This window comes from Mus musculus, chromosome 2 (assembly GCF_000001635.26).
Source record: "Mus musculus strain C57BL/6J chromosome 2, GRCm38.p6 C57BL/6J".
NCBI classification, from domain to species: domain Eukaryota; kingdom Metazoa; phylum Chordata; class Mammalia; order Rodentia; family Muridae; genus Mus; species Mus musculus.
The window spans coordinates 60948213-60964220 of NC_000068.7; the positions used below are offsets into that span (position 1 = coordinate 60948213).

Here is a 16008-nt window from a genome sequence, read left to right on the forward strand (position 1 = left end):
CTATAGGTCACTCAGCTACTCTGAAACTAGAGAGAGAATCTTATCTAGCCCAGAGCCTGGCTCTGGCAAAGTAGGAGAAGCAGCCTACTATAAGCCTTCTCCTGGCAGAAGGAAGTGGGACAGTCCAGTCAGCCTTCCCTGCAGGGTGACTTCAGAGCTCAGGAACTGCTGATTCCTGCTGTCACCAGCTGGTGACACTTGTTCCCTCCATCCTTGTGATTGGTTTCCTGGGGTGACTCCTGTAGGTCACGTGAGGTTTCCCTTCTTCCTTCATGCCCAACGTGCTGAGGAGTCATGGGAAATGAGACCCAACCCCCCACTTTGGCTCTCCTGCTCTCCTTACTCATGTCCCCTCTAGGCTCTCGACCCTGGGCAGTCATCCTCATCTGTAAAAGGAGGGCTTGGACCAGATGATCCTCAAGCTCCTTCCAAGTCTAGCATTCTGTGGTTCTTGGATATTATAAATTCCCAGAATCATAAATTTTAGAGTTGAAAGGGACTTCAGAAATCATGTATTTAACCACCCGCTCAACCTAGGCCGACACAGCCAGAGCTAATAAGCTTTGAAGGTTCTCCATAGTTGGTTTTGGCTGATTGAAGACAGCAATAATCAAAGCTTAAAACTTTACAAGGCAAGAAAAACATATATGTAAATTTTTGGAACATCTAAGAAAAGTTTTGAAGTAAAGGGAAACCCAGAGAACAGCAGGATGTCTTGTTCAGAAGTTACTATTAAATTAGAAAGCCCCAGCCTTTGGGTTCACAATATAAGATGCATATTTTAAAAAAATCTTAAGAGATGTCAGAAAATTGCCAAACCAAAGTCATTGAATTAAATTTATCACTATATATATATATATATATATATATATGCATGTATATATGTACATACATACATACACACATATGTACATAAGGCATCACAGCAGTTTAAGGACAAGACCAAACAAAGCCTCCAAGAGAAAACAGAGCAGAACGGAGAATGTGTTTTGGATGAAGTAAATGAACAATCCACAAAGATGTCCTTGTTCTCAAAGGGTAAGTGTCCATAGCAAGCTGCTTTTCAAATTTAATTTAGGCTCTGACAATAAAAATTATTCACTCGTTCTTCAAAGTCATTACTTTTGTCATGGTTTCTATCAACAACTACCATTCTATACATTTTAAAGAAATTAGACCATACAGTTAGTAAACACAACATTCAGAACGAGCATCCTGTTGTTCTTATTAATCACTCTGAACAGTACTCTCAAGAGAAAATACATCACACCTGTAGTCTAGAAGACTCAGCAGTGTTTAATGGTTCTTACATTTTCCCCCCAATAGATTCCTTATTTTAATTTTTAAAATTCTAGTATATTTCTTTTTGGAAGAGAACTGAGAAAGTGATTCTGAAATCTGGAAGGAAATGTAAAAAACCTGGAATGGTTCAACGTTACAATGAATACACGCTCTGTATTGCTACAGTAATTGAGACAATGACTTTTGGGCACAAGACTAAATGTGGAACCAAACGAGAATCCAGACAAAAATCCCCACACAAATGCGGTCACTTGACTTAAAAAGCAACACCGAAATTCACAAAGGGAAAAACGTCTTTTCAACAAATGGTGCCGGTTCATTATGCACCCAGATGGGAAGAATCTTGAGCTTATACATATGATACACAGAAACTAATTAGAAATGGATTGCAGACCTGGATTTGGGGAACAAAGTACATCTAAAGTAGGAAGCAGGAAGCAAGCTCCATGGCCTCGAAGCAGCAGAGACCACCTTAAAAGACACCAAAGGCAATGGTCAGAAACGATTCCCAGATAAAACATCATTAAAACTGCGCTCATGAAAAGATGTCAGACAGACAGAATGCGAAAACTGAAAACTAGGGGATACCCTCATCCATGCATGATGAAGGGTGGTTGCCAGGATATATTTTAAAACCCACAAAGCATTAAAAAAATAAGGCAATCCAAATGTAATGAAAAGTAGCCGTATGCTGTGTGTATCACACCCCCAATAAAACCGTTATTTTAGAAAAGTGAATGGAAAATCTGAAGCAGAGTTTAAAAGAGGACACCAACTGACCAGTGAGTTTTATGAAAAGCTAGACAAGGTGACACTTGCTTGAACCAGGAGCTCAAGAGCATCCCAGACAATGGTGAGGAGGAAGAGAAAATGAAGTGGCAGCAGAAGAGGAGGAGGAAGAGAAGGAGGAGGAGGAGGAGGAGTAAAGAAGGGAAGACTACTAACCAGCAGGATAGGGTAAAAAGGGCCGACAATAGCAAGCGTGAGTGACGGTGCAGAGCAGTCCCCTTTCTTGCACTCTGTTGGCAGAAGTGGAAGCTGTTCATATCTACTGAAGCCAAACACACACATATCCCACAACCTGTAATTCCACTATTAGGAGTAATGTATTGAAGGCATGATATGAACAGCAATAATTATAGCAATTTGATGCAAAATAGCCCCAAGCTGAAATAATCCAAACACCCATGAATAATAGAATGGATGAGTACAGTACGGTCTATCTGTGTTCGACTGCTACACAGGATCTTAAAAACTCCTCATGTATAATAACACCGATGACTCAAACCAAAACAGTGATGACCTAGAAAGGACACACACAAGGAGATACATGGTCGAATCTCATTTTTAGGAGGTATAGGAAGGTGAAAATAATCCTCAAACCAGAAGCTGGATGAATGGCTATGGGTGGTCAGTACAAATGAGGAGGTTTGGGGGAACTGGAAATGTTACATTGTCACGTAGGGGTCTGTCCTGTGACTATACAAACCAGCCCCTTAGAATACACACACACACACACACACACACACACACACACACACATACACATATACACACATATATATATATATATATATCTGCAATATATTCTACCTCAATGTAAACCTTTAACTAAGTATGTAATCTCACTGTGCTGCACTTGGTACAAACCATGCCTTCATTACATATTCATACTTTCCAGGGTGTAACACAACGCCTGCTCCATAGATGTTAGTCCACCTTAATTAAATTGGCCAGGTAATCCCATGTATGTGATCTCAACTAGATTTTTATGTAGTGTGCTTGAGGTGTGGGAAAGAGCTGTAGCTATGCTATTCTGTGGTCTGCTGTTCAATTCTCTGTGTATTAATTGATATATTTTATTTAAATATGTGGCTTTATTTCCCCCGTAAAGGGAGACAGGAGCATTTGCATATTGAAAAACAAACAGAAATGACGCCCTCCCCCCCCCCCCATTTGCTGGGTTTAACAAGATTCATATAACAGAGGCAAAGAAACAGGAAACAAAGAGAGGAGCAGTTGCGGGGCCCTGGAAAGCAGATGTTCATTAGGGCCCAGACACAGTTCACTATCACAGCGAACTTATCTCCATGTGACCCTCAGCTCCAGTCAAATCAAAGTCTGCAGCCTCAAACGATGCGCCTTGGAACACCCAGTGCTGCTGAGACAAAGCACCTGAATCTGTGGCCGACACAGAAGAGGACGGAGTGTCAGCCAACGTCATCTCCAACACCTCCTTTTTGTGTCCTTTTGTTTTTTTAAAAAAATCTCCTTCTTAAAAATAATAAAAAAAAAAAACAAGTCCATGTTTAAGACTTCTGCTATGAAAATTTAAATCTGAGGAATGGCTACAAAGTAAGGAACATATTTAAAATCGGCAGGATTCTCTTGTAATTTTTTTCTTGAGTAAGTATTGAAATAGTTAAGAAATAGAAAAGGTTACATGTGAGTTTACAGTTTACTGTGGATTAAGAAAAAAATGCAAACACCTGTCAGTTGACTGTGCACATTTAAGTTGTAATCTTATTAAGAACTCATATTTGTCATCAAAGTAGTTTCTAATATACTAGTTATAAGTCTTTTTAAAGTTATGACCTCACATCCAGTGCTTCTGCAATACTTATGCATTAACAAATAAAACTGTATTTTAAATTTCCACATAAAGTTGGATAAAAAAAAATCAGAAGGAAACTCCAATGGACAACTATAGTTAGCAATTTCTTAGTCGCTATCTGTAGCATTAAAAGGTAATAAAGACTTTTTTTTTTTTTTTTTTTAGTCAACATAAGTGGGATACATGTTGCCCAGGACCAAGGCAGAACAAGTGGGAATGGCTTCCCTGTGACATCACTGTGGATCTCCCAGAGCACACAAGCCTATCAGTGCTCAGCAGTCAGTCCACAGTGGCTCAACTCTTAGTGTAGGAAAGAAAGCTGAAGGTAGGGGTGGGGAAAGGCAGGAAGGAAACACCCTAGGATTGGTAAAAGCCTCCCTGGCTATGTCCTCCTACCATCCCCAAGCTACAGGTCACTGGTTTGTCCAACTTTTCACATTAGAAGCTGGTGATGCCATAATCCACAAACCAGAATCCCAAGAGGTTGTCATATACATGGGCTAGTTCCTCCTCTTCCTCCTCCTCCTTCCTCCTCCTCCTCTGCCTTCTCCTCCTCTTCCTCTTCTCCCTCTTCTTCCTCTTCTTCCTCTTCTTCCTCTTCTTCCTCTTCTTCCTCTTCTTCCTCTTCTTCCTCTTCTTCTTTTAGATTTATTTATTTAATGTATATGAGTGCCCCATCTTCAGACACACCAGAACAGGGCATCATATCCCATTACAGATGGTTTTGATCCACCATGTGGTTGCTGGGATTTGAACTCAGGACCTCTGGAAGAACAGTCAGTGCTTTTAACTGCTGAGCCATTTCTCCAACCCCAGGGTCAGATTCTTAATCTGTACTCCAGAGGGTAAGTCTAGGTAAAAACTTAAATGGGAATCCATATTGTCTCTAGAAGGTGCAGTGTTCCCTGGGAGTTCTGAGCCCATCATGGGCCCGGATGGAAACAAAACTATCCACGAAATTAGAGAAACTAGATCAGTGGGGACTTGGTGTTTAAGTTTCCCAGTTATCAGCCAGGACAGGTTTGCTTGGCTTGGGACTATGGGCTCTGCAATCACCAAAAGATGAAAAAGAGGCTTTAAATAAAGAGCCAGTATGAGCTGGAGATGAAAAGTACTATTGGTACCACCACTTGGGGTTGCTTAAAAAAAAAAAAAACTGGGAAGAAGTTAGCAAACCAGAGATGATCTAGATTAGTGTAGAACAATAAAAGTAAAGTGGATAGTGGAGAGCCTGTGAGTGAGGAGGGCCCCACAGCTGAAGGCCCCAGAGTCAACAGCTGCTTCTGCAAACTTACTCATCTGATGTCCCGAGCCACATGGCTCGTCTTCTAGAAGCCCATTCCTCAGTCCTATAAGCCCAAAGCTCTATTTCAGAACTTTAAACCAAGTCATCCCTCACTGAAGGCCATGATGAGCTTCAGGAATTCCAACACTCGACACTCATCCTGTTCTCCAAGAAGCATTCGCTGGCGTGTGGTTGGATTCTGTGATGGAAGTGCTATAGACCTTTAAGTGATTTATAATGTGGCTCATTCTATAAGCTCGTAAGGACTGGGTGGGAACTCTACCTTTAAGTATGACAACTTGTACAGGAAGCGAGTTTCCAGTTCTGGATCGCCAACTGACACGTGAATTGTGCAGAATAAACTTATTGGATAGCTGGAGAGAGAGCTCAGGCAGGAAAGTACTTAGTACTCAGACATGAGGACCCAAGTTTCATCTACAGAACACCAATAGAAAGCTGGGCATGGTGGCATGCACTTATTAAAATCCCAGGGCCGGGGAGGGAGAGGCAGGTGGATCCCTGGGACTTACTGGTCAGCCACTTTACCCTAACCAGCAAACCCAAGTGACAGACAGGCTCTGTTTCAAAAAAACAACTTGGACCCAACTTATGGAGGAGCAATAACTGAGGTTATCCTCTGACTTTGGTGTGGATCTATGTAAGCATGCATGAATGAGGTGAGCACACACACACTCACACACACACACACACATGCACGCACACACACACAGACATTGCTTTCATATACATACATACACACACACTTATATACACATCACATACACACACATACACTACACACATATATACATTCAAACACACATACACACACACAAACACACACATATACCACACACACACATACCACACATACATGCATGTATTTACTCACTCACTCACTCACACATCCAACTCAATTTTAAATTAAGGCATGCCTAATCACCAAATAAATTGCACAGAAGATGAGGAAAATCTCCATCAATTCTCAAGGAATTGTCTTTTCTGTTTTATTTAAAAAAGAGAGAAAAAACCCTCTAGAAGTATGCAAGATCACATGGGTTTTTTTTTTTTTTTAAGACCTGCATGTTTAAAACAAGAGAATTAATCAGAACCGTGCTGTGTGGGAGGTCACGAGGGTTTTGAGAGTATTGTAGTTAATAACTTGGAAATATTTTTTCTGGCAAATTTCTATTTCTATAAATTTCTTCATTTTGGCTTGATGACAAATCCAAAACACCATTGAGAAGAGCAGCCTTGATGGTGTTACAAATTTCCAGTTTACTTTTTTATGTAACTAAACACTTTACCTGACACACTGTAATATAAATTATGAAAATATTTCTTGTGATCTAAGTGGAAGTTTACCAGAGGATCCCCAGTACAAATTTACTTCTGTTGTCAACTCAAAATCATGACTGTTGAAAAAAATACCTAGCAGGGGAAATGGTGTAATGTTACTCGAGGCTAATGTAGATGCTAGATTCTGACATGAAAATCATTTTGGGTAATATTTATTCCCCCGCCAGGAATCCCATGTTAAAGACATAGCGTTAAGTGAAGGCACCTACCCACTGGTGCCGTTCTCGACTTTTCAACTCATAGGAAACAGAACGGAAGTAAGCCCACTCTTGCAGAGCTTGGACACTAGTCCTTCAAGACCAGTGAAATGACTTAGGGCAGGCATCTAAGAAATGATCTCATTTTGTTGCGTAAAACATTTTCCCGAAATCCCTTTGTCAAGGATGGGAGCCCCAACTGTGTAACACATGTCCAGGGAGCAGCCAGTGGAGGGATGGGTCCTGGACCCCACACAGAGTAAGGCAGGAGACCATATGACTCCTGCAGCACTTGGATCTACTTACAGAGGTGAATAACAGCTCATTTAAAATGAAGTTAGCTAATGACCCCATAAATGGCTGCTCACAAAAGACCAGGAATAATTTTGAAAACAATCTCCCATCCATGTTAGCTTACACTAGATATCACCCGTGCTTATGACACAGGCAAAGATCTAGTTAGAAACATTTAGAGCACCAAATGTGTTTTCTTCCTTTTTCCATAAGTATGGCTAATGGGTTGGAAGAAATAAACACTACTTTAAATAAAATATAACAATACAAATAACATTTCTGTACGCTCATTATGTCATCATTTAAAGATTACATTACCAGCCTGCCACCACACTAATAGGTTGGCTTAACAGCACATTTGTAAACATAACATTGAAAATAATGTAAAATAAAGTAATTGGGAATGGAATTTTAAGGGACAGAGTTAACATAAAGTACGGCAAAATGTAATTCTTTTAAAATTCAAAGCGCCCTCAAGAGAATTATAAAGCAAAGGAACAAAATAAAATAAAGCTGATTATTAATTCAAGGAATTTCCATTTATTTATTTAAAGTCCAATTTCTTTCTAAAATCCCCAGATTAGTGGTAGCTTCTCTTGGAACTCTACTTTTCCTCACCAAAATCCACATGAATCTTTAATCCCATATAGATCTCAGCGCCTTCTCTGTCACTCGGACCATTGGCTGGAATGCCGGCGTCTAACTGTGTTGCATTACAACCATCCTCCTATTCCTTACACCGTGTCTATTCTGTCTTCCCGGCCTTTCACGGTGTGCTAGGATCAGAGAGCAGATATTCCCCTCCCTGGAGCATCCTACCATCGGAGGATAGGTACTGAGTTCCCTCAGGAGCACAATGGATGGGGCAACGTGCAATTTACCAACAGGCAACCAGCCGAAAACGTCACCTAATGTCAGCACACATATATGATGGCCACTGTAGGGCATCATGTACCAGATGATGATTTTGCATGCTTATGGTGCCAGTTAGCTGCATATTAGCATGCAATCCTCTTTGAGAACCCGTATCTTTAGTCATTATCCAGAGGGGTCTCCTTAGTTATTGTCTTCCAAGATGGCAGCTGCATCCATTTAAGAATTTTGCTAAAAAGATAATGCAGGAAAGACAAGAACCCCACTATTCCAGATTTGCTGCACCAAGAGGTCAAAACATCAGTCTCTCCCTTTTATTTTTAATCCTTTTTTTGTTTCTTTCTCATCATTTCAACATGCTTACCTTCCTGGGATTGGTTGAAAAAAAAAATTGAACTATCCATAGAATGATGATAAGGAGAACCAAGCAAATATAAATAATTAGATTTTGGACCATGTTTGGTTAATTGTCGGTGTGGCAATCAGACTTTGGATACATTCACTTGGCTGTTGGCATGGCTACCACAACCCCCTTTCACTGTCCCTCTCCAACCTACTGGACTAAGGCATGTTTAGCTTCCACTGTGGAATCTGTGTATGTGTCTGACACATGGGGTTCCGAGAGGCCATTTTCTGTGTGTCACCTTCTGCACCTCCCAGCTCTGTTACCTAAAGAATGTTTTCATGACACCCTGACAGTTCAGCTTCCATTATTTATTCATGAGAATGAGAAACAAAAACACTTCAATCCACCCCACACAACATCCCTGAGTCCAATGTTCAACTCTTGAATATTCACCTTGATGTTCCACCAAATATTACGGTGCTGCGTTTAAGTAACTGACGCCATTCTATGTTTGTATTTCAATAAGCTATCGTTCATTGAATGAGGCTCTTCCTTCAGGACAGCTTGGTACAATCTCTGGTTGTTTTTACTTGGCTAGCACAATGAATGAGATAAAAATAAAAAACCCTATATTCTCTGAATTCAAGAGCTAGATGGACAAGCACCAAGTTTAGGATCACGGGGTGAGAACTATGATTCTCAATGTGTCAGCCTCAATGTGTGTACTAGTTGTTATTTACTCGATGAGTACATGTTTTCACCAAGTCTGAAATATACCCCTCAAAAGGAATTTTCTGGAAGATTAAGCAGAAAACATTCAGGCAGGGTTGGTGAAAGGAAGTAGACTGATGGTAGATGTCCAGCTAAGCTGTGTTACCAACTCACTGTGTGGTACCTCAACGTTCCACAGTGACAGTTTTACTAGCATCCATGGGATTTTTTGGGTTTGTTTTGTTTTGTTTTTGTTTTTTGTTTTTAATTGTAGATCTCTCAGACACACACCGAGGGGGGGGGGGGAGAGAGAGAGGAGGGAGGAAGGAACACTTTGGATTGTATAAACCATTGACCCATCAATATATAATTCTTTTTAGGGTTATAAGTAAATTCACAAATCATTTGGAAAACTTCACTAAAGGAAAAAATAGTAAGTGAATATGCAAAGCTAAATAAAACAACTTTCCTTCCCTTTCCTTTCCTTTCTCCCTCCCTCCCTCCTTCCCTCCCTCCCCCCCCCCATTCCTTTCTTTCTTTCTACTTTTTTTTTTTTGCATGACTTATACTAGTTCACCAGCAAGTATTTATTCAGCACCTACTGTTTTAGAAGTCAGGGGCCTGGAACCAGGGAAGTCCTTGAGTCTTTGAGGACAGGGTTCTAGAGGGGTTGTGGCACTGTGCTTAGAGAAGACAAACATCAGTTAAACTGTGAGTGCCCAGGGCAAAACCAACTAGGTAAGGGAGCCCTCTTCTTCATGAGCAAACTCTCAGCCATTCACATCATTTTTATGAAACACTTCTCCATCCTAAATAGATCTTTCTTATATATCTTTATTGGATAGGGTGATACATTAAAAAATATGATTTGCTTCTCTGGAAGTTATTTCCTTTAAAAAAGGGGAAAAAGAGGAATTTTCTATTTAGCTAAGAGATCTATAACTTAAAATTCTATTAAGTTATGGCTTCATTTATTGTAATAACTTTATTATTAGGCTATAACTTCAGAGTTTCAATAAACCATTAGATAAACTACAGACACAGTACATATTAGTAAAAGCCCCTCTAAAAATGTATTACATGGACATTCTCTGTATTTGAATTTAAATTCCACCTCAACACTGCCAGATATCAGAGGAGCGTCTAGAGTCATGGTTCACAAGCAAGTTCCTCCCTCACGCATCTTCCCCTCGTCTTTTCTAGCAGCTTAAAGTTTCACTCTCAACCCAGAGCAAATACATATTTACATTCCGCAAAACTCTACAGATCCCTGAAAGAAAGGGTACGACGGTATTGCTTTATATCACGACCTTACTTTGAACATTTCCATAACCTTGATTCTCTCAAGCCATGTCTAGACACTCAAAATATCCTATGAGGGAAATCAAGTTAGCACATCCTCGTGAAATGCTGCATTGTTTCACTGATGCATTTAAGTGACCTTTCCTCACCTGGTAATGGCAGGCACCTCTTAAGACTCACTCAAAGCACCCATGGCTTGCACCTGTGTACAGCAGATCTGCCTAATTACAGTTCCTGTTTTTCCACCTAGAATCATGATCTTCATTTCTAGAAGATACAGATTGTTTGGCATAATATATATTGACTACAGATAAATAACCATTTAAAAGTCCGGTGAAATGTTTCAGTGTGTGAAAGAGGACAGGGTCGGAACGGTCTTGTCCTTGCAGCCTTTATTAGTGGAATTCAAAATTACTTTATTATTTCTCAGATTTTGAAGCTGAGTGTAAATATAGCCTTTGGGCTCCATTTATACAAAAATCATCTTAAAACAAAATTATTTTCCTTCAGCAGCAGTCCTCTCTTTAATACAAAATATTTCACTAATACAGAAAACAACATTATATGCACAAACCGGAAGCTTTTGATATATTTTAGAAAACTGTAGACTAAAGATATATGAATAAAGATTACATTTATCATGTTGCCTTCAACTGGTACAAAATATCCAGCAAGCAATATAAATTAAGAAAAATATATACTTCTCCTTTTTCCAAAGAGAAGAAGTAAGTATTATATCCCCATGAAGATTTCAATATTTGCCTCAGCAGTAATGTATGTTCTGATGTTTCTCACATACACTAGCCATGATTCATTCCAGAGCTGCCTGGACAGAAGTGAAATTCCTATAGCCACTGGCTGACAACTTACTTTTACATAAAGATCTTTGAGTTAATATGTTATTCAAAAATTCCCTTCTTTCTTTTTCTTCTCTCTCTCTCTCTCGTTCTTTTTTTTTGAACAACTAAAACATGAAAAACAAATTTAACTTTTTATGATATCCCAAAAGTCATTTTAACATCTGGAATACTCGTTAGAACAATGTGTGCTTGTGTTTACAAAGTTACATCAAAGGATATTTCAGGATGACTATGCCAGGTGATAAGGTAGACACTTAAACAAGACAGCACTGACAGGGAAATAAAAACCAACCAAACCAAACCAAACCACCCCCACAGGGTAAAATCCAGTCCTGTGTTATTGTAGACTGAGGCATGACAGAGACTCAGCATTTCACATCTGTCCAGGCCTCCTCTCTGCTCAGAAGCCTCACGTGAACCGGATGCTCCATGCAAATGGTATTACCTTTTCTTTCTGTCGAAACATGATGTACACCAATGTAGTTGTTGGCTCGAAGCATTATTATTTTTATTGCAAAGTGAAGAATTGATGTGTTTTACGGACGCGCCTTTCAAAATAAATTTGCCAAAACAGCCTCTGATTGGATTAACACAAGAAGCATTAGACACAGGCAGCTTTTGAAAGTGTGGTCATAAAATTTGTTTTAGAGAACTTTGTAAAATCGATATTCACCTAGCCCTCCGACGAAACGCATCAGATTCATCTATTCCTTCCTGATCCAACAAAACCACTTCTACTTTATCATCTCAGGTGAAAATGTGTTTTTAAATAACTAACCCACCACTCAGTTTTTGACACAGCTTTCAAGCAGAAGTTCACAACAGCTGGGACTAGCCAAACACATCAGCATACTCTACAGAGAGTGACGTATTCTATCTCTGGAAGGTCAGAATACACACAGGCCAGCATCAGCACAGTGGACAACCGATTCCCGGTGAGTTCATTAACTCTTCAGGTAGATTATGCATGTTATTAAATTAGATTGTCAAATAAAGTCTCTCCATTTTTTAATGACTTACACTACCAGCATCTTACCAATGACTACAGGAAGGAGAAAGGGGTGTGTGTCCCCCTCTCTGACTCTGGTATCTAGTATCTGCATCTGGTCCCTCTGTATTTTTGGAGACACTCCTTTCTGAACTAATTATGACACCTTTACAATAGGGAGTTTAGATTTAATTACCAAACTTTTAAAACACCGCAGTATTATATAGGTCAAGTGAGGACGCACCTTTCTCCTGAAACAAAGGGATCCAGAGTAATAAGATTTCAGATTTCATAGGAGAAACAGCAAAATATGTTTTGAGACTGTCATTTACTGTAACACAAATCAATATTAAATGCTTTATGCAGGAAGCACACTTTCAGAAAATGGGCCCTAAAGCTTCCTGGGATCCAGCCCTAATTACTCCAGCAGGCTTTTGCCGTTTGTCTCTCTCTTCAATTATTTACAGGGGGAAAAAAGCCAAATGGCATGGCATGAGCTATATTAAATGCTACGTAGTTGGTTTCTAACTTACTAACGGTACATAAAAATTACTAAGGTAAATGTTTCATAGAAACACGACCCCCCCTTTTTCTTCCTGTTTTTCACCTGAATGTGCGTGTTTATTATTCATGGAGTTAAGTGTTGAATAGGCTTGTCCTTCAGGCACCCAATGCTGCATAATTTACATGAGTGCATCAAATATATAACACATCTAAACGGTAACACATTGATTACGTTACAAAATTTCTTCGAACAACACACACACGCGGTGTGTGTGTGTGTGTGTGTGTGTGTGTGTGTGTGTGTGTGTAAGAGAGAGGGAGAGAGGAAGAGAGAGAGAGGGAGAAGGAGAGGGAGAGAGAGAAAGAGAGAGAGAGAGAGAGAGAGAGATTGAGAGAGAGAATATCACCCTCAAGTTCCTAAAACAATGGCCTGCCAACCACATGGAGCCGAACAAGGCGCTCTTGCAGTTGCTAGCACCTTCCAGATCCCTGGTAACAGAAGGTAAGTGGGAATCAGGAGAGCAGTAAGGAGGCCTTTGGGTGCTGGGAAATTTCTGGCCTCTGCTGACAAGTCCTTTTTACATGGACAAACACTGGGCTGTGTTGTAGGTACAGAGCAACATGGACCACACACATTGAGAGGAAGAAAAGCTTTCAAGGTTGAAGCACAGATTCTTAGTACCAGGTCAGCAGTGTCCGTCTGCCAGCAAGCAATCCCCTAAACAAAGTTCAAACACTACATCCATACCTGATTCTTTTGTGATCTAGAAGGACATGCTAAGGTGTTAACAGCTGAAGGAGGCCGCTGCACCCACCAGCGCCTTCTGCTTTCCCTAACTGTGGCAGATTATTCTAGGGAGGTAAGATGCACTTTCCGTGAACCCTAATAATTTTTAAAATTAGTTTAGGAGACATCAAACTGTGGTAAAATTAGCATAGGCCCATTAACAATGTACCCAGGGTCCTTGGAAAGCCAGCCACAATTTACCTGCCTACATGTCATCAGTGGTCCTTACCCAAGGCTGTGCCACTTTTGAGCAGAATTGGGAACACCTAAGGCAGTTTAAAAACAAAAGAGAAAAGTACATACAAAGTCACTTCTGTCTATGTATCAAAATTTGCCCATTGTCCCTCCCATGTAAACGCTACAGAGAAGATTAAAGGGGACATCAATGAATGCAGAGTGAACTTTGGCCACTTCTCTACCCAAAACACCAGCGTAAAAGTGGAAATCAGTAACCAGGTGAAGTGCCACACCGCACAAAGATCAGAGGCAAGGGGCGGGCTCACAGGGCCCGAGGCGGGGAGGAGACGGTCCCGGCCCCCTCCGGCCACATTCGTCGCGCGCGCGGGAGCTGGAGGGTAGTCCTGCGGGGCGGGGCGGGGCGGGGCGGGGCGGGGGGCTGCGCGCCACTCAGGGGACCCCCACAGTTACTGCCCGCAGGGCGAGGCCCTGGAGAGGTCTGAAACACACGCCCCCAGCAGGTCCTGCCGAGAGCCCCAAGCGTCGGCCGGCCGCCAGCCCCGACTGGACGAGAGGGAGCCGCAGGGCCGCGAGACCCTTCCCTCCTCGTTGGCCAGGAAGGGGCTGGCTGTCCTTTCCTGTCTAGTCGCTCCCCCCCCCCCGCCCCCCGCTACTCTCTGTAACCCGATCGCCGCGATCGGCTCCCCGGGAAGCCGCCGCCCCGCGCGCAGCCCGGCTCTGCCCAGGCCAGCGCTATAGTTAGCAACCCCAGCACTTGCGCCCGGAGGCGGCAGGGTCGCCGTGCGCCCCTCCCCAGCCCAGCCCGGCGCGCGCCTCCGGGGTCCCTTCCTTTGGCGACCGTTCCCCGAGCCTCCTTACCTTGGCTTGCAGATACTGGGGGTAGTAATAGGTGGCGTACTGAGGGTACATCTGTTGTTTCCACACTTTGCCCATGAAGCTGGAAGGAAGCCTGCCTTGCAGGGTCGCCGACACTTTGGGTTTTCCAAGTCCCGATCTCTCCTGCCTCTCCCTTTCCGGAGGCGGCGGCGGCGGCTGCCTCGGCGGCTGCTGCTGCCACTGCTCCACCTCCCAACCGGGACCAGACGACGTCCTCCTCCTCCACCTCCTCCTCCTCCTTCTGCTCTTCCTCCTCCTCCTTCTCCTCCTCCTCCTCCTTCCAGGCAGACAGAAAGACACTGCAGAGCGCAGAGGACACCCCGGACAGGGCGCTCCCAAGGAGTTTCCTCTGGGAGCCCGACTGTACCCGAGCTGCCAAGGGCTGGCGCTCTGGCCGCGCAGCGCTCCGGGAGCAGGCTGAGCCCAGCTAGGAGTGATCAATACAAGTGGAAAGTACGGCGGCAGCGGCGGCTGCGCTCGGTGCCAGGCGGCATCTGGGGTGGGTGCGCCCGATAGCGAGAGGGGAGAGGGGCTGGCTGCCGAGGCCGCGGGGGAAGGGCGGCCGGGGGCGGGGCTTGGGCGCCGCCGAGCCCGGGACCCGCTGGAGGTGAGGGCTGACTTTCCACCACTCCTCACCTCCTAGGCTCTCAAGAGAACGCACAGAATCTCTAGGAGCGGCGATCGCTTTGTGTCCAGGGTGGGAGAAGGTTTGGTAGACCCTGCTTAAGAACTGCCGAGAAGGCACCTCTAGCTTTCCCGAGTTTTTAATCTTCGCAAGTGGGGGAGGGAGGGAAAGAGGGAAAGAGGAAATCTGATTAATCTCTCACTTCCCCCAAATTCCCGGACCGGTGATTTTTTTTTCTCCCCACAAAGGAAAATGCTTTAATGTCCAACCACAAAGCTGGAGCCAGGACACCTGGGTTCTGTTCCACCCACACACCAGGTCACAGCACTAATTTTCTAAGTGACCTTGGGAAGGTTAGTGTCCTTCGGTTTGGTTTTCCCAGATGTGAAACCATGCTCTTTGCGTAGACACACATACACACACACACACACACACACACACACACACAAACTGGCGGGTCCTTCTAAGGGAAAGATGCCAAAAAGAGAAGAATGTTATTAGAGGACACAATATAGACATCAGCTTCTCCCTGCCTTTTCTAATGCTGCCAGACAGTCTGTCAACTCCCACTCTGGAGCAAGGAAACTCCCTGAGTTTGGAATATTTTAAGGCCATTTTGAAAGTCAGGCTGGCATATTGTTGCAGTGTGCTTCGGTGACACATAGAATCAACCTCCCGCTCTGCTTCTCTCCATCTCCTAATTGTCTCAGCTCTAGACAGCCCCAGACGAGCAGCGGCTCAGTTCACTACATAACTGGATATAATTTAATGGAGTTAATTGGTCCCTGAAGTTGCCTGCAGAAGACTTTTATATTCTAGCTCAAAAAGAGACAATACAAAATGTACAATAAGATGGGGAAGAAAATGTCCCTAAGTTGGTGTCTTGC

The 16008-nt window shown here is 42.8% G+C and overlaps 1 protein-coding gene across 6 annotated transcripts in view; it reads right to left on the reverse strand.

The window, feature by feature from the left end:
* Rbms1 (RNA binding motif, single stranded interacting protein 1) overlaps positions 1 to 15668 on the reverse strand; it is a 213688-nt gene extending 198020 nt beyond the window's left edge. For 2 of the 6 annotated variants that reach the window (XM_030251910.1, XM_006499942.3), the window contains exons 1-2: positions 14479 to 15238; positions 13624 to 13688 (exon numbers count right to left, since the gene is read on the reverse strand). In XM_030251910.1, the coding sequence (XP_030107770.1) occupies positions 13624 to 13638 (15 nt within the window). In that variant the 5' untranslated portion in view covers positions 13639 to 13688; positions 14479 to 15238. Of the gene's footprint in view, positions 1 to 13623; positions 13689 to 14478 lie in introns of all 6 variants that reach the window. The other 4 variants (XM_030251908.1, XM_017319146.1, XM_006499940.2 and 1 more) reach the window with 3 other exon arrangements.
* Between the last annotated feature and the right edge of the window lie 340 nt (positions 15669 to 16008).